This window comes from Drosophila willistoni, chromosome 3R (genome assembly GCF_018902025.1).
Source record: "Drosophila willistoni isolate 14030-0811.24 chromosome 3R, UCI_dwil_1.1, whole genome shotgun sequence".
Taxonomy (NCBI): domain Eukaryota; kingdom Metazoa; phylum Arthropoda; class Insecta; order Diptera; family Drosophilidae; genus Drosophila; species Drosophila willistoni.
This window is the reverse complement of record NC_061086.1, coordinates 3,212,468-3,230,416: the sequence shown is the minus strand read 5'-3', so window position 1 is coordinate 3,230,416 and position 17,949 is coordinate 3,212,468. Positions and strand designations below refer to the sequence as shown.

Genomic DNA, 17,949 nt, shown 5'->3' with positions numbered 1-17,949 from the left:
CGGATACCCATTTGGATACCCATGGCCTCTCTTCGTTTTCTGTATTTATTTAGTTTGTTTTTTTTTTTTTTTGTAAGTTTTCTCCTATAATGATATTATCGCTGCATCTTATTGTTTGCCGTTGAGATTTTTTCCTTTGGCATGGAGACAGAAAAATTATTTATTTAGTTCTTGTTTTCACGTTAAACGTTGTCACACTAAACTCAATTGCTGCTGCTGCTGCTGCAGATGCCTCATCTGATAAGAATCACTGGAATTGTGGATGTACATTGTATTTCTAGCGAAGTTCTCTCAAGTGGGTTTCTGGCTCAAATTGAAATGATCTTTCTTCCCCCCATTGTTGTTGCAACTGCTACAAGGAGGCAAATATTTATCTAATTTGCATTTCGTTTGCCTTACAGATTACAAACACACACACACACACACTCACGCTGAGCATCCATTGTCTCCACTGAGGGAAGGTGTACAAACAGTCAACAGGTAGGTGGATAATCAATTGGAATTTTTGAAACACACAAAATATATTATTCCACACAAAAGCTTGGTCAATGACTCCTCTTAAAGTTAAATAACAACATCAATGAAGATATATAAGACTTTTCCATCATATACAATATTTAGAATTAATAGAAAAGTAAGCTCCAACAATTTACTTAAATAAAATATTTAGATCAGATTTTCTACAGTTTATTTAATTATTTAATAAAAGCCCACTGACAAAAGGAAATCGAAATGGAAGCTTAATAACTCTGCAAATGTTCAATAGAATTTATGTTTATGTATTTTTGAAAGCACAAATGACTGCAATACGAAGTGTCCGAAGTGTTTGTATGTGTGTCTGTGTGTGTGTGTGTGTGAGCGCGGAAAAATGAAAGGATTTGGCAAAGTCATAAACAATATTGAATGCTTTTTGTCCGGTTCGCAGAAAACGATGGCCATAATGACCATTAAGCCTACACAACAAATGCTACTCTAACCACAAGGCCTAAGAAATTTTTTATAACTTTTTTTCTGCAGAAAGAGCCATGAAAAAACTAAATAATAAAATTGTAAACATTTTTTCACAATTAACCAACACAACTTGGAGCGAGAGCCAGAATGAAATGGATAAGCAGGAAGAGAGGGTGCAGGAAAAAATATATAAAAGAAAAAAAAGTTGTTTAATCTCCGGTTAGTTCATCTGCAGGCTCTCGATAATGTTTATTAAAATGCAAACAAAGTGAAATTCGCTTGGCAGGAAATCAGCTTAAGCCATTTCGGCTGCCGTTCGACCCAGTTTCCGATCAGCTAACTGGGCCCCAGTGTTGTTTTTGTTGTTGGCTGGCTAAATAGCAAATAATTTGGCGTGGGCCGCCATCTGCTAGTATATATAGATATCTTTCACCTGACTGACGTGCAGACACTGCATAAATTAACTAAAAAGGCAAGGCATAATTGTGCAATGAATATTATCAGCCCACAACAAAAGAAGAGAGAGAGGGAGTGGGAGACAGCAGGAGAGACTTTGTCTTGCATGCCGTTCGTTGACTGTTCCACATTTTCCATGTGATATTGTACTACATCCACCATCGAGCTATCCAGCTTCTGGTTGGTAGCTCTTTCATCGTACCTCGTATTTCGCCAAAATAAACGGCACGCAGAGCCAATGACTTTAATATTTATTGCGTTTTAAAGACGCATCCAGAAATGGGCATCAAATGCATTTGGCCATAAATCTCTGCACCCAGACATAGTTAGATTCAGATACAGACACAGACAGTTGTTACCTATTGGAATTGCATGGATTTTTGTTAGTGCAAATTATATAATGAGGCTTGTCTGTACATGGGCCAAAATGGCCAATTGGTCTACTGACTCTATTTTTGGCTGTTATTTATGTACGGCCAAGTCGCAGAATTGTTTGGCCCGTTCCAGTTATTTTTTTAAAGCGGAAAATGTTTGTTTTTCGGCTGCCGGACATTTTCCTCTTCCGTCGACAAACACCTGAGCCGGAAGTACTAAAGAAAATGCTCAACTGATACATACATATCTCTATGTATCTGTATCTGTATAAATGGACGATGGAGTAAAGATGTATTGATTTTGATTGCAGATAGCATATTGAATGTGTGTAATGATGGCTAATAAATCAAACAGAAATTGCCAAGAATCTGCGACTCTACCCAGACATCGTCGTCGGCAGCTTTTGCGCCTGCATTTCCTGCCCAGACCCCAGTCTCTCCTTCTATGTTGGCCAATGCCAACAAATTAGCGCAGCGTCGGCACAGCAAAATCATAGAGCAGACGGCATTTCAGACAGTTGTAGAATCTGAAAGCTGCATAGATTCAGTCTATCAATCAGTCAGTTTATCAAGCAAACAACAAACAATACCAATCTCAATGCCCAACTCAACGCAAACACAAAGCCAATAGCAATATGGCTATTGTATGGCCATTTTTATGGAATTTTTAAAATCTCTTGTCTTTGGCTAAGCATATTTGTTGTTGGCAGTCGCTGATCGTCTTGACTTGCCCAAAGTTATATCTAAAAGAGTAAAAAAAAAGGTAAAAGAGTTACCCAAAAAAATATAGGTTAAATTTCGATCTAAATTGCTTCATTTCGTTTTTGATGACAGATAATTCACTGATAAATCAATTCTTCGTACGTTATTTTGCTGTGGGCCAACAGATTGGGAAGCACGTTCGGAGTAATAAAACAAATTCTCTCATATCTTGAGGGCTTACAAATTCTGAGTGTCCCTTCAGCATGCCCATAAAAATGGCATATAGTTTAGTGTATAGTGTCTTGCAACTATTTGTGGCAAATGGCAATGGAAAATGGGTTTATGGCACATTCCGATGGTCTCAGTCTCGAGTCAGAACCATCTAGTTAGATCGAGAGAGATAGAAGAAGACCCGCCCGATTCCGGTCAGGCCATCATTCGGGCATACAAATTTATTAGGCAGCGGTGTAACAATGTGACCGCAAATTGGCTCGACAATTAGCTGCGCAGTTGGTGGTGCTGATGGTGTGTGGTCGGGGTGGTATGTGGGTGTGGGTGGGTGGTTGCTACCTGCTGCCTTTTGCAGTTTACAGTTAGTTTGCACCATGTTGACAGTTACGTGCACCGACAGCTTCCACCTGCCAACCAAAGACTGAGCTTGTCGTTGCATAAATTAGCCAACAAAACTGGAGCGGCATTCACATTGTTGTTACAGCCGCTGCTGTAGTTGCCACCATTCACAGCCTTTTGTACTTGCGTAATGCATTTTCACGCAATTTATAACCGTTTGCCCGAAATGGGTCACGTTGTCGCAGGCGGCATGCGGCAAAAAAAAAAAAAAATCTGTATCAAAAATGTTCCTGAAACATTTGCATTTGATTGAGTCGTAAATTTGCAATGCACACACGTACTGAGGCTGCTCACTGAAACGCAGAAGGAGGAGGAGGAGTTGAAATAGTTGAAACAGTTAGGCATAAATCTTTTTCGTATACTGTGGGAGGCGGTGGCCTAATTTTCAAAGTCCAGTTTTCCACTACTACTCTCATACCCTACCCCTTCTCCTCCTGCGGATGTTGATGATGATGCGACTTTGGCGTGCGCTTTTCAATTTGTTAGCAGCCATTTCCTTGGTTTTGGTTTTTCCATTTTTCCTTCTCGTTTTTTGTATTTCGTTTTTCGTTTTCGGGGGGGATTTATGTTTAGCTGTCAGCTTTTCGGGTTTTTCATCTTTATGAATTTTTACTTTTAGGCCAAGAATTTAAAGAGAGAGAGAGAAACCAGACACGTGCCGCAACAATTTCCAACAATTAAGTGTGTGCCTGAACACAAACACACACACACACACAGACAATCTTTTGCACAACAACAACAATAAGCAAAACAGTTTCCATTTAATTTGCTTGCTTTCTACCACAAAAACGCTTCGATTTCTATGCTTGAGCCAGTTTTCTAGAATTTAAACGTTTTTTTATTGACTCAAATTAACACTGAAGTAGAATTTTATGCCATCGACTGACTCCACACAATACAAAAGAAAGTGTCAACTCATTTTCAAGTACAACACACACCGACTAAACTGGGCTAAAAAGCGAAATGTGCGTGGCACTTGACTCACGCCCATTAAACTAGAACTGGATCCCTACACCAGGCTTTAAGATACGTCATAAACCATATACACAAACACAACAACGAATATACTACAAAAGTTCTTTGTCACGTAGCTCAAATAAAATGTGTTTTTATGAGGCGATTAGTGCTGGATTTTATATTGTGCCTAAAGCATATCACCACAAGCAACAACAACAACAAATGCAAACAAAGGCCAACGAAAAAGAGAAAAAAGTGAAAAGAATGTCAAGTGTTAATTGCCCAGTCATATGTCCATAGGTAGTCTCTTGTCTCCGATTCCTCTTGCCAGCAAAGTTCTTTTCTCTTCTTCTCCGTCATGTTCTTTTCTGCTCTACACTTGGGGCCGATGATGAAGATTAAGTTGTAGCTGACGACGTTTTTTTTTTATGACCATTAAAGTGTTAAGTTTATGGACATCCAAGTACCTTTATAATGGTTATACCGCAGTTTCTATGTCACAATGATTATAAATGGTCATAAATGATTATAAATGACCAAATACAAACAAGAAAGCTGCATCAATTAGCTCATAGCTTTGCCAATATAATATCCAATAATAATGGTGATGATGATTATGATGATGATGCTAAAGAAGCGCCAATTCACGGCAGTTAGGGCCAAAAACAGCAGTTTTTCATGCAAAAGTAAAAGTCAAACATAGAAATCATTTCTAGATATTTAATATGCGAAAACAAAAGACTGGGAACACAAACTTGCCAATGTGGCAGATAAGAGAATTGTTAAAGTCTGCTCATTCGAATGTTTGATGTTACTTATAAGTATTTATTATTACAAGCCAGTAGGAGTTGGACTCCATTTGGCGCAGTATTGCATAGTAGATTGCTTTTCTTTTTATGCCAACTGTCGTTCTTTATTCTTATCAAATGCATTTATCGAAATTGACTTTGGCAGCGAACTAGTTTATTTTCTTTTGGTGTTTTGTTTCATTTTTTCCATGACCATTTCTGAATGACATTATCTATAAACTAAACAACGCAATTTGCATTGCTAAATGGTCAAATCCTCTCTCAACGATCTCCCCGTTTCACAGCCTTGCATCTTCGTTTCCACTGTTTTCTGCATAATCGCTCAACATAACTGAAATTCTTTTGCATGTCATGAGCATTTGTGCGGGACTCCGTTAGTCTAGAATGTTAGATGTTAGTGTAGATGGTTGTTGGATGCAGTTGCTCCGTGTGCTGGCCATGTATTTATGCGCTCTAAACATTGTTAGTTATGCAACCAGTTGAGGCTTAAGTTGGAGCTGAAGTTGCTGTTGGACACGACGCGTCGTCGACAACGACGACAACAACGACAACAATCATTGGCGGGCATCGATTGTGGCATCGGGTGCCAGGTGGCCAGGCCCACATTTCAATGTCAGCCAAGTGCCCAGCGCTACCAATCAAGTTGTTAACTGTGCGACAGCATCACAATTGTTATGAACTGAACTTTAAATAACAATCAGCCAAGTGCCGTTAAATGAATGTGACATTGTACACTAGTCTGTCGCTCTCTCTCTCTCTCTCTCCCTTGGACGTCTGTTGTGTGTGCATATTAATTTGCCAGCCGCAATTTAAGGCTAAAATATTTGCATAATAAACGCCAACGCCTTGGCCCAGGTTACTCACTTTGGGGCAGGCTCCAAACTTAAAGCGCAATCTCATTCTCATTCTTATTCTTATTGCTGGCCATAAGTTAGAGCCGGCAACTCCTAACTCGCTCGCCTCGTACATTTCCGAAAAAAGAGAGCAAACTAATGGACTGAGCCAGCAGTGATAATTTATCACTGGCCAGCTCTGGCCGGACTTCAACGGTACTTGCAAACAATGAGCCAGCCACCGCTCTCCTTCTGCACTCAATTTGTGGTCTGTTATGCTCCGGGGCCGGGGTACAATCAAATTGATATTTGCTGCTATATTTAGTTTATGATAATGCCGCCATTCCGTTGCTACACCGACTGCAACTCTGCTCCCGCCTTGCCCCTGCTGTTAATACGATGCTTCCTCCTTTTTGCGGGTCGCTGGTCATTTCTCAGCCTCAGTCGCTCTACAAAGACTTATTTATTATGCATGCTCAGGCTCAGTCGAGCTTCATTCTTCTTTCTTTCAGTTTTTTTTTTTGCAGTATTTAAAGACTTGTTTGCCTGTTGGCATTTCCATTGAGAAAGTGTTTTTTTGTTTGGCCATAGGTTTGTGAAAATTTTTATACATCCATGTTCAAAAGTCAATTAGCATTTGGCATTTGGTTTTCTGGTGGCATAAATTCAAATTGAATGACCTGATATATAGGGAAAACTTTGTGAATAATATCAGGCATGTATAAATTGTGGTATTTATTATGGGAAACTTTTGCCATGCAAGTCGCAGAAGTGATCAAATGGATACATGGATGTTTTTAACTCTTTAAAGCTTAGGAGTGCCTCTAGGCACTATTTATATAATTAATTTTAGAAAACACTCTTACCATTTTCATCATTTGAATGTTTTTCAAATAAATAATTTGTGTAATTTATTATGCACAACTTTTATTTTATTTTATTTTCATGTAGTTTTTCCTGTGAGATTTTTTCGTTTGCTTACAAAATCAAAAGTATTAGACCGATCGAGCTTATTTATTTTCAAATAAAGTTACTTATATGCAAATCACTTACTTATAATCCAAACACGAATATCAGTCGTTGAACTTTTAAGAAATAAATCAATTTAAAACAATTATTAAAGCTTATAGAGCTTAAATTCAAACAAACATTTAAACTTTTCTGTTGCGTTGAACCAAATAAATGAATCTATAGTTAAAGATGCTCTGGCAGTCGTATGAAGGCACTTTTCAGTTAAATATTGGATTACTGAGAACTAGCGAATGTAAAGGTCATGCGCGCTTTTATTTATAAACTTTTATTACAATTTGAACCGTAGTTCGTTGCCTAAGTCTTTTGTTGTTTTGGTGGCAAATCGATTCGAAATCCACGTTAAATCAATTAAAAATCATGTAAGAAACGAGTTCAAAAATCCAATCGTATTACAGAAACCAATTTGCAAATTGATTCAAGTTCATTGCCCTTTTGGTTTAGATGTGTTTTTCTTCTTATTCTGCTTCCTTTTTGTCTTGAAATGCGGATGTGAAGAAAAGCTATTAGCGAATGTAATCAACCAGCAGGAGCAAAAGCAGCAGTCTAGCATTCCTCCTCCATATGATTAGAGAACTTTTGCTTATGCGCCAAACATTAACAAGGAAACACGAATGCCTTGCATATTTTCGCGCAAGCGAGATGAAAACGCTTTTCCATCTTCTCGCACTCAATAACTGTGAGTTGAAGGGGAGCTCACCCGTCATTGACTGATGATTGATGGGTAGGCGGGACGAACCAATGGCAGGCAACCCAACCCCACAACCCTGGGCTGTAAGTTGCTTGTTAACGTTCAATTAGTGAAATTGATAGACATATCTATGTGTTTTTTTTTTCTTCTTTTGTTTCTTTTTATTTTGTTTCTGCTCGATAGGCGAGCTACGCAAAACGTTTGCCTAACCACAAATTACATGTTAATTAAAATGTTTTCAGATTCAGATTTTTCCTCTTCGTCTTCTATTTTTTGTGTATTATGGGAAAACCAAATGCAATCGCTTCCAGCGAGGCAAAACCACAAAAAAATATATACATATATAGATGTACATACCTATATGTAACTAACCACATGCCACACACAAGCTAAACGCACACGTGTTCCCCTTCTTTTTCTTTTTAGTTTCATATTTTTATTCTTTTGCCTCTTGTCCACTTTGGTCAATGGTTCATTAAATTTGTGGGTTAGCAGGTGAAGCTGAACCGAAAAGAAGCATCAAACAACAAAGCAAAACAAAACCGAAAAAAGTAAAGACTTTTACAAAACTTTTTGCCCCCAAAATGCAACCGACGCCGGGTGAGTTTTGGGCTGCTTATTAAAAGCGCGTCGGTCATCAAGGCCTATAATTAGCATAAATTCATTCATACAAACTAATTGCTAGTGGAAGTGAGCGTACCGTAATGAGTTCTTTTCTCCATCTTCAATTCTCTGCCGTTCAATGGAGCAGAAGAATGGTGCAGCAGCAGCAGCAGCGACTGTGGCAGGGGCAACCCGCATATTGTTTTTAGTGCAAGCATGTTATTAACTTTAACGGTGCTTTCTTTCTTTCTTCTTGTTTGGCTTTCATAATTTATGTGCGAGTCTTTTGTGGGGGATGGGGATGGGGATGGAGATGGGGCAAAGGCGGAGTTGGGGTCAGTTCACCCCACCTCCTCACTTCACTTGCTTTGCACGACTCACACCCCGCAACACATTATAAATAGTTGGAGCATGTACACACATATCAGCAATTAATTATGTAACCAACAAGTGCCCTGACATCAAACTTCTTCATGGCTGATATATATTTTCTCACGTTACTGCTTATTAACAGCTCAGCTAAGCTCAGCTTACTATATTGCTACTGGCGTTTTTCTTCTTCTTTTCGCAAATAATGAGCAACATTTTAGATTATCTCACAGGTGGGTTTTGTCTCGTATGAAGCTCGGTCTCTCTTCCTCTTTTTATAGCCAGCTAGTGAAATTTTACTCATTCGCATGGTCATAAACTCAATGCTTTGGATTGTAAAAATGCTAAACATGAAAATGAGCTTTGTTTTTATGAATGACTGTCTTGCTGGCTATTACCAAAAATTTACTTTCACACAACTCATTGGCAAAAATGGAAAAAAAGCAAAAAAAAAACACAAAGGAAATGAAAACAAAAGAGAATTAACAAGTGCTGTAAATCGTAATCTGGAAACCATAAAGTGTTAATTGTTTAACACCTCTGAATAACCATTGCATAATTTAACCATTCAATTATTACAGCAGATGTAAAAATTTACGAGTCTTTTTAATATTAACTTTTCTGTTTTAATGCTTTCGTAACTGGAAAATTGTTTGCGGTGTGTATCTCAAATAAATCAACCAATAAATTAAAAATGGGCAGAGCTTTCAGCAAAAGGCTATAATTTTCCGGTTGTTATCCAATCCTTTTATTTTGAATAATATCCTCGTCTTGTAGTTGGTGATGAAAATTAGTTGCCTTTTACTTCGTTTGCTTTTCCATGCGCCATCTCTCTCTCTCTCTCTCTCTCTCTGTCTATCTGTCTCACTCTCTCCGCTTCTGTCTCTCTCTTTCTCGCTCTCAGTGTATTAAGAAAACAGTTCGATTTCCCAGGCGTCAGCACTTTTCACACATTAAACTTAACTTTAACAATTTTCTTGGCTTTGTTGTTGTTGCTGCTGCACAAATACAAAGCGGCCCAGCCGTAGCTTTAATTAAACGCCAAAAGACGGTACAAGTCAGGCAATTAAAGCTCGAACACCCAACTGTTGTGTCTGAAGCTGATGCCGCCCAGCCCAAGCAGAAAGTACACCAAGTTCCGTTGTTCGCCCAAGTGCAAAGCCCCCATGTTGAGGCCTCTTCTGCCCACCACCATCTCTGTTGTCCCTCCCCACGCCCCTTTGATGACTGCTGTTCTCACAAATAAACTAAATAAAACTGCATTTGCACAACAGGAATTACATAAATTACGCTTTAATTAACATTTTGCCAACTCCTGTTGATTTCCTCTGTGCTTCTGTTCTTCTTGCCAGGTCAACAAAATGTTTCTACGCCGCTGCACAATTCTGCTGCTGATCTGCTTAATTGCTAGTGACGCGGCCAATGCCGCACGCAAAACAAAACGTCCTGTCAAGCCGGTCAAGCAAACGATTCCACGCACCAATGTGACGCCCCCACCAGCGGCAGGTGCCCAAACGGCCACCACCAGCAGCAGCAACGCCGGCGGCAGCAGCTCCACAACAGCCGCCAGTGAGCAAGTCAAGGAAACAGCTCCCCTCAGCAGCAGTAGCCCTGCCGGAAGCAGTGAGCTACCCAAACCCCTGGTGACAACCAATGAGGCCCAACCCGAAGCCAAGACAGACAAATCTCCCGCCAGTCTGGAGGAAGAGTGCGATCCAGATATGATTGGCTTCGAAATAATCACCGGGTAAGTGTGAATTCATTATTGCCTAACTAAAGCTATAAGTCGAAATGTATCAATTCGTATGGTATTCATTTCTCTCACTAATTGCAAATTAAATCTCACCAAATATTTCCCACATCATTTTTTGTTTGTGTGGTCAATTTAAAACGACAAAAGGTCAACAAATTTCCCCCGACTTGGCTTACGCAACGATCTGGCTAGAAACTGTTATTACTGTTTTGATAATTTCACTTTTGCTTTTCTTCTGATTTCTTCAACAAATTTCCGAAATAATACAATGACTCGAAAGCAAAGTTCATAAATTTTTAATGAAATGCAAGAGCTACCAGTAACTAAAGACTGACATTTCTGGCCAAATAAGATTAGCATAAGAAGACCAGAGAAAAAAGCAAAAAAAAAACAAAACAAAGATGATAATGATGATGCCGCCGTAACGGTACTTTTCAGTGGGAACCGGCATGGCATCGCCTTGTATATGCAAATGTCTTGTGTATAGGAGGCGTGGCAGTGGTTTTCTTTCTTCTTCATCTCTTTTTTTTTGGCGAAGACATAAACGTGACCAATCTTATGACTTGTTTTGATGTCATCAACAACAACAGCAATAGCAACAGCAACAACAACAACAAGAGCAGTAAGAGCTAGATTTGATAAACGGGTTCGTTGCCTGAGTCTTTTGTTTTGAAGACCTGCCGACTCGGCACTTTCGTTTTTGTTCATTTTATTGGGCGGTCTGTTGTCGGGACCTTATCATTATCAAAATACGTAGTATTATTGCGGCTTTTCCACCCACACACTCACACTAACAACAAAGTGTGAACATTTTCAATTCAATACATTGAGATTCAAATGTCATCTGATAACTTTTGCTTTCGTATTGTATCTCCGCTCCCCCTTGTTATAGGTATGTGCTATCGGCTCCCGCCAAAATGCTGGACACCCTTCCCGGCACCCTGATGTTAACCGACTGTCTGGAGGCATGCCAAAGCAATGAATCCTGCAGTGCTGTCAACTATGAAACCGGCTTGTGTGTGCTTTTCAAGACAACTGCCGATAAATCGCCAGGTGAGTTAGAAAGTGTGAGAATATTGGAGAGATGGAGATGGTGACGATGCAGCACAGCTGCACTCCTCGGTTTAGCCCCGTTTTGTGTGTCAAAGAAAGTTCAATAATTCAACTTGCCACAACTCCTTGCAACTCGACGCGAGTCGACTCAGCTCAACTCATTCATTCAATTATTGAGTTCTAGTTCATGGAGAGCTGTGTGGAGTTGTAAGAAGTTTAGTAGCTGAAGGAGGCATAAATCACCGAGTCAGTGGCAAAACACGCCTTTTCAGTTTTACGCATGATTTGCCTGCCAGCCAATAACGACGACGGCGACGGCGACGGCGACGACTAGGTCCAAGTTGGCCTGGACCCAGGCTAAGTAAAACTAGATTTTGCCTATTCTGAAAACTGGCTTTTGGCAATGGCAACGTATTGCAGCAACGCATAATTTGTGCCTGCTGGTGCTGCTGTTGTCGTCGTCGCTTGCGTTGTCGTTGTCGTCGATGCAGTTGTCGCTGTTTCTCATCGCCTGTTACTTTGCAGTGAAGGGGCGTGTGCGTAAAAAGCACATCTACACGCACATGCACAACACCATTGCTGACCCAATGCGGTTTTGTTTTTATTGATTTTTGTTTTCGCAGGTTCACTTTCGCGATCACAGTTTCCTGTTTTCACCATTTATGCACAGAAATCATGTTTGGGAGTGCGTCCTTGCTCCAAGGCCTGGTGCGTTGATCGCGTTCAAGGTTACCGACTGCCCGAACACGTCAAATCTAGTCAGACTGTCTTGTCGCGTCGCGACTGCTTGGAGCTCTGCCTGGGCGAGTCGGAGTTTACCTGCCGGTAAGTAAAGAAAGAGAGAGACACACCCAGTCGGGGGATGGTCACACATGCGTCTTGATTATGTAACGCAATACCAGTTGATCTAGTTATGAAATGAAATGAACGTTTAGTCTAATCATCTCTGCGAGATTCACTTCAGTTCACTTCCTACTGTTTAAAAACAATTTGAGCGGTTTACTATGCCTTGAAACTCCTTCCTAATTCTATAATTTGTCTTTCTCTTCTACCCTACCTTCGCCCCTTCCTTTCACCATTTCACTATCCCCACTGTTTTCCCGCGGCTCTGCGATCGCTCTACTCAACAGCTCGGCCAACTACTATCGCCACTCGGGACTGTGTGAGTTGTCTGATATGGACCGGATTACCTTATCAGCTGGCTCCAGTGTGGAACCCTACGATGGTGCCGATTATCTGGAGAACAATTGCGCCGAAGAGCCCAGCAAGTTGTGTGAATTTAAGCGTATTTCGGGAAAGATCCTCAAAACCGTTGACTCTGTTTATCAAGACATCAATACCATTGACGAATGCCGTGATCTCTGCCTGAACTCACCCTACAGGTAATTGCTTTTTTTCGATCTTTCTTAGCGAGGATCTTTGAGTAGTATATGAATCTATGTGGATTATTTGATAGATGCCACTCGTATGATTACAATGACACTGGCGATATGGTGTGTCGTCTATCCCATCACAGCCGGGCCACTCTGACCGATGTGATGGATCCCTATTTGGAAGTGCCAGAAGCAGCCACCTACGAACTCTCCGCTTGCTATAATGTATCCATCGAGTGTCGGTCGGGTGAAATGATCACCAAGATACGCACTTCGAAGCTGTTCGATGGCAAGGTCTATGCCAAGGGAGCTCCCAAATCGTGCTCGGTGAATGTGAACAACTCGCTGGAATTCGACTTTCGCATGGGCTACAATGATCTCGAGTGCAATGTGCGTCAGAGTGCCTATGGACGGTACATGAATGACATTGTCATCCAGCACCATGACATGATTGTGACCTCCTCTGATTTGGGTCTGGCCGTTTCCTGTCAATACGATTTGACCAACAAGACGGTGCTGAACGACGTTGACTTGGGAGTAACAGGCGAGATTGAATCATCGTTAAGCGAAGAGATCACCATTGATTCCCCAAATGTCATTATGAAGATCACTTCACGGGATGGCAGCGATATGAAACGCATTGCTGAGGTCGGAGATCCACTGGCCCTGCGCTTTGAGATCGTTGAGCAGAATAGTCCGTATGAGATCTTTGTGCGGGAGTTGGTAGCCATGGACGGCTCAGACAGTGCTGAGATTACACTGATCGATGCTAATGGCTGCCCCACCGACCAATACATCATGGGCACCATACAGAAGCTGTCGCACAATCGCAAGGTGCTGCTCTCGCAATTCGATGCCTTCAAGTTCCCATCCAGTGAGGTGGTTCAGTTCCGCGCCCTCGTCACGCCCTGCATACCACGCTGCGAACCCGTCATTTGTGATAGCGAGGATGGCGCCAGTGGTGAGCTGAAGTCCCTAGTCTCCTACGGACGCAAGAAGCGCTCGATAGTTAATAGCACCGATGGAGGTAAGGCATAACCAACTCATCCCCACCTCCAAAACGATCCGATCCGTCTTAACCATTTGCATCCATCCACATCTATTCACAGGCGAGTTCTTGGTTAGCACACGCCAGCGACGGGATGTGAGCCCAGCCGATGATAACATACTGCTCGTGCAGTCCATACAAATCACAGACAAGTTTGGCTTCCAATCCGAGGACGGTGGCAATGCTAGTGACGTTGAAGCCCGACCCCATGAGAAGGCCTATGCGGGCGTGGCCCTGGACAAGCTCACTTGCCTTAATGGCTATGGTAAGTTCCCTCTTTCGCACTGTGTCCGGCCTCAGTCTGCCAGTCCTCTCTGTCTCGCTCGCTCTTTTAACTTGTTCCTTGCTCTATTGTGTTGTGTTTTTCTCTGTGAAAATGGCCAATCAAGCACAAATCAAAGTAGAAAATTTACATAGACAAGGAGCAGGACGTCGCATCGTCGTCATCGTTGTCGACGTCGTGCCTTTTCCCTGTTAGAACCAACGGGTGGCGTGCTGCATCGTGAGCCACTGCCTTGTTCTTGGTCATTGTTGGCTGCTCGCTAATTTTGATAATGAATCAATTTTTCATCCAACTCCTGCATGAGAATTAAATTAGATTCTGTTGCTACCCCCTTTCTGCCCACCTGCCCACCGCCCTCCTCCTTGGCCCCCTTTCTGCACCTCCTCGAAAACGTGTTTTGTGAGTGCACCATAAACAAGTTATGATGCTGCTGGTGTCTTTGCCTCACGACCAGGTCACTAGTTCAATGCAGCTGCAAACAGTAACAGCAGAAGTCGCAGTCGCAGTCATCGTTGGCGTAGTCTTCTCTGCCTCAGCAGGAGGATGCTGCACGCCTTATTTTCGTGCGGCGCGAAAAGTTTGCACAGTTAGCCAGGGACAGAAACAAGATACATACCAATAGCCACAGTTGCAACTTGAGACAGCAGCTGCAGCAGCTTCTACTTTGACTCCCATGTGTCATTTTTGTGGAGCGATTGCCATGGCACATTGGCCATGCTGCATGCCGCATGCCGCATACCGCATGCCGAACGCAGCGTTGAAGCGTTAAATTGACGGCTCGTTAGATGGCAGCACCGAGCACCGAGCCTCACCTGAACCTGGACCACCGTTGCTGAAACATAAATCTCTGTTGTAATTACGTGCTGTCCAGGGCAAAAAGCGCATCGGCTGCTCATTGGACATAATTAGAGCAACGGTTTCTGCTCTTTTCTCTCAACTCTTTCAAGCTCATTTGCCACACACATCGATGGAGGTAGAAGCGAAGATCGGAGGTCTTTAATGCGTGCCAGCTAAGACTCTGGCATGCAGAGCAGCAATTTAGCGTCATGTGGAGACTAGATGATACTCACTCTTTACTTTCCACGTGCACCTTAATTTGTCATACTACATGATCACATAACGCCATCCACTCCCATCCACGAACGAAATTATTGGATATCAAGTAAAAATCCGTACGAGGGACATAAGAAATGTTCTTATGTTCTTAATACTTTCACTAGAGAGCGTCTTTCCCTCTCTCTCTCTCTCTCTGGGTCTGTCTGGCAATTACCTTTATTGGTCATTTATGCAACCTAAATTCTTTTTCTTTATCTTCGTTGGCTTGTTTCGCTTTTCAGTGGTAAAAATCTTTTCCGCATTTAGGCTTTTCCGTTATTTGTTTTTCCCATAGCACGTTTTGTGCCCCAAAAAGGGTTTCCTTCCACAAACTGTTGCTCTGCAAACGCATTCACATTGTTCCCATCTCGGTCATTGTTTTGTTTATGTATGTATGTTTTATCCCCTCCTTCAATTGTGGCGCCCTCGCCAGCTCCAACAACCCGCTGGAGCCCCTCAATTCCTCTGCACTCCTATGAAGACCGCTATTTCTTTGGCTCAGTGACTTGGACCGTTTATTGTAATTGTAATAATTTCGTGTGTTTTTGTTATTGTTGTTGTCCAAGTGCAGACAGATAAAGCCAAGTCAAACACATAAATAAAAGTTTCAAGTGCGTGCGCTTTGTTATTGAAACTACTCACTCGCTCGTCGACGATGATGAAAATGACGATGACGACGACGATAATGTTGTTGTTGGTTGGTTTGTTGGCTGTATGTATATGTATATACATATATATTTCTTTTTTTGTTAAGCCTACTCTTTATGGCCATTTGATGTACGGGCAACAGCAAGCCAGAGTCTTAGACAAAAGGGGATTCCATTTGGGATCACATAAAACTGTTGCATCGCAAGTAATAGATGTTTACACTCTTGCAAAAATGGGAATATTAATTTTGGTCTGAAGTGTGCAACGCATAGAAGGAAGCATTTCCGACCATATAAAGGATATATATTCTTGATCAGCATGACGAGACGAGTTCATACAGCCATGCCCATCTGCCGTCCGTCTCCCATAGGAACGATCGGTGTAAAACAGTGACTTTGATCAATATCTTCGTTATTTCCTATGCTAAGATTGTAGGCCGTTCTTTCGCAAACTTTAGACTTTTTAAAAAAAACGTTTTTCCATTTTGATGGCTATAGGTAAGGAAAGAGTTACCAAAAAAGTTGCAAGGGTATACAAACTTTGACGCGGTCGAAGTTAGCCCCGGCACTCTGGTTTTTTTTTTTAATTTATAAGGAGTAATTTTCGTGCGAGAAAAGAAATCTAATGGCTCTGCCATTTAGCTGGAATCACTCTCTTGAATTCCTAAGATGTACCCTTTTTTCGGGTACTAATTCAGCGTTTCGGCGCTTCTGGATAACTGCAACATAGTATTGTAAGTAATCTGTGATAGTCATCAGGCATGTCGTCGTCGTCATTGCTGCTGCTCTTAAATTCTGATTTCGTGAACTGGACGATGTCGACGATGACAACAACAACAACAACAACAACAGTAACAACAGCAGCAACAACAACAACAACGCATGGTTTTTGGCCTTTAGTTTTGGCGGCTTGGGCACTTTCACCCGATTTCTACCCTGGCATCGGTATTTTCATGTTGCATGGCATTGCGGTCTCTCTGCTGGGCTTATTTATGTGGCATGTTGCACTCTTAAGAACGAGCAGCAGCAGCAGCAGCAGCTGACATGCAACATTCGACAGAGGTGTAGAAGACACAGAGGGGAAGAAAGTGAAACAGTTGAGAGCAGCAGAGCAGCAGCAGCAGCAGCAGCTTCCAATGCCAAAATATGCAACTCATGCATTAAATTGTCGCTGTTTTATTTCTCATTGTTTTTTGTTTATCTTCAACTTGTTGCTGTCAAACTTGGTCAGTTGGCCGGATGGTTGGCTGGTTGGTTGGTCGACGGTCCAAAGATTGTTTCGACGATGTTGCCTTGGAGCGATGAGCAAAAGTGGGTCAAGTGGCGCCCACTTTTGTTTTCTTTGATAACTATACCGATCTGAGGTCACTTACTTCCTTGTTTTGATTTGATTGAAACGATCTTATCTGTCTTCAAGTTAAAAGTTGACGTTGATGATTGGAAAACGAGTTTTCTACTCCAAGAACATGGCAACTAATCCACTTTGTCTTTTGTTATTCCTTCATTGTGTGTTCGCAGGTCTCGTATTTGCTGGTGCTCTCTTCCTGCTGGCCCAACTGAGCATTTTTGGCATTTGGAAAACCGTTCAGAGGCGCACACGTAAGGAGCGCTACTTGTACCACCACGATCCGACGCCCACTATCACCTACGGAGCACCCACCATGCTGTACGGCCCCCCACCGCCGCCACCCTCGTCGGCAGCATCCTCCCACATGGGCAGCGCCAAGGACACGCTGAGCAAACTCTATGACAGCGGCATCAATGGGCGCTATGGCCAACAGTACTAGGTGGAATGCACCCAGTGTGTTTTGGCTAACTGATGGGCTAGTGGCTCTCACATTTTGCTGGGAACAAACGCAATATGCCTCGAAAGCTTCAAAAGATTCGATGAGACTTGATAAATGAAAATATTCGCTCCAACAGCGAACGTTGGACCAACCATTTAATAACTTAGCTTACATTAAAGACATAGTCTAGGCTTAATCCATAGGTAATCATACATTTAATATAATTTGCTCATTTTTTTTGGTACTTGTAAAATTTGTTTACGAAATGCGCGCTTTTAAATGCTTGGACAGGGATCCATATATCCATCATTTTAAATCTGCGCATTGCTCCGACTCAATTGCTAAATTCGATGTAGCCTAAATTTATGCAACCCTAAAAACACACTACCCTTGCCCCTCCCACTTATAGCAAAAGATAGGCTAGTTAATTTTGTAGTGAAAATCTATATTTCTATACATATATCTAAGTCTAAACGAACTCTCGAGAAAAGTGAAATGCATTTATC

The 17,949-nt window shown here is 41.8% G+C and overlaps 1 protein-coding gene and 1 long non-coding RNA gene across 2 annotated transcripts; one reads left to right on the top strand and one right to left on the bottom strand.

Moving 5' to 3' along the window:
* Nucleotides 1-408: 408 nt before the first annotated feature.
* Nucleotides 409-17,655, top strand: LOC6650692. The gene is made up of 8 exons (XM_002072703.3): nt 409-480; nt 9,757-10,151; nt 11,050-11,210; nt 11,834-12,035; nt 12,341-12,592; nt 12,667-13,610; nt 13,693-13,896; nt 17,175-17,655. The coding sequence occupies exons 2-8, from the start codon at nt 9,766-9,768 to the stop codon at nt 17,441-17,443; spliced, it is 2,418 nt and encodes an 805-aa protein (XP_002072739.1). The 5' UTR covers nt 409-480; nt 9,757-9,765; the 3' UTR covers nt 17,444-17,655.
* On the bottom strand, nt 1,175-2,596 carry LOC124459783. The gene is made up of 3 exons (XR_006953799.1): nt 2,372-2,596; nt 1,856-2,315; nt 1,175-1,766 (listed from the first exon to the last, which is right to left on the bottom strand). It is a non-coding gene; the product is annotated as an uncharacterized LOC124459783 (long non-coding RNA).
* Nucleotides 17,656-17,949: the final 294 nt, after the last annotated feature.

What these genes read in the sequence shown, in the direction of transcription:
- LOC6650692 (XM_002072703.3), top strand. Translation starts at nt 9,766, where the DNA reads ATGTTTCTACGCCGCTGCACAATTCTGCTGCTGATCTGCTTAATTGCT. An exon ending in GGCTTCGAAATAATCACCGG is followed by an intron (nt 10,152 to 11,049) that starts GTAAGTGTGAAT and finishes CCCTTGTTATAG; the next exon opens with GTATGTGCTATCGGCTCCCG. An exon ending in TGCCTGAACTCACCCTACAG is followed by an intron (nt 12,593 to 12,666) that starts GTAATTGCTTTT and finishes ATTATTTGATAG; the next exon opens with ATGCCACTCGTATGATTACA.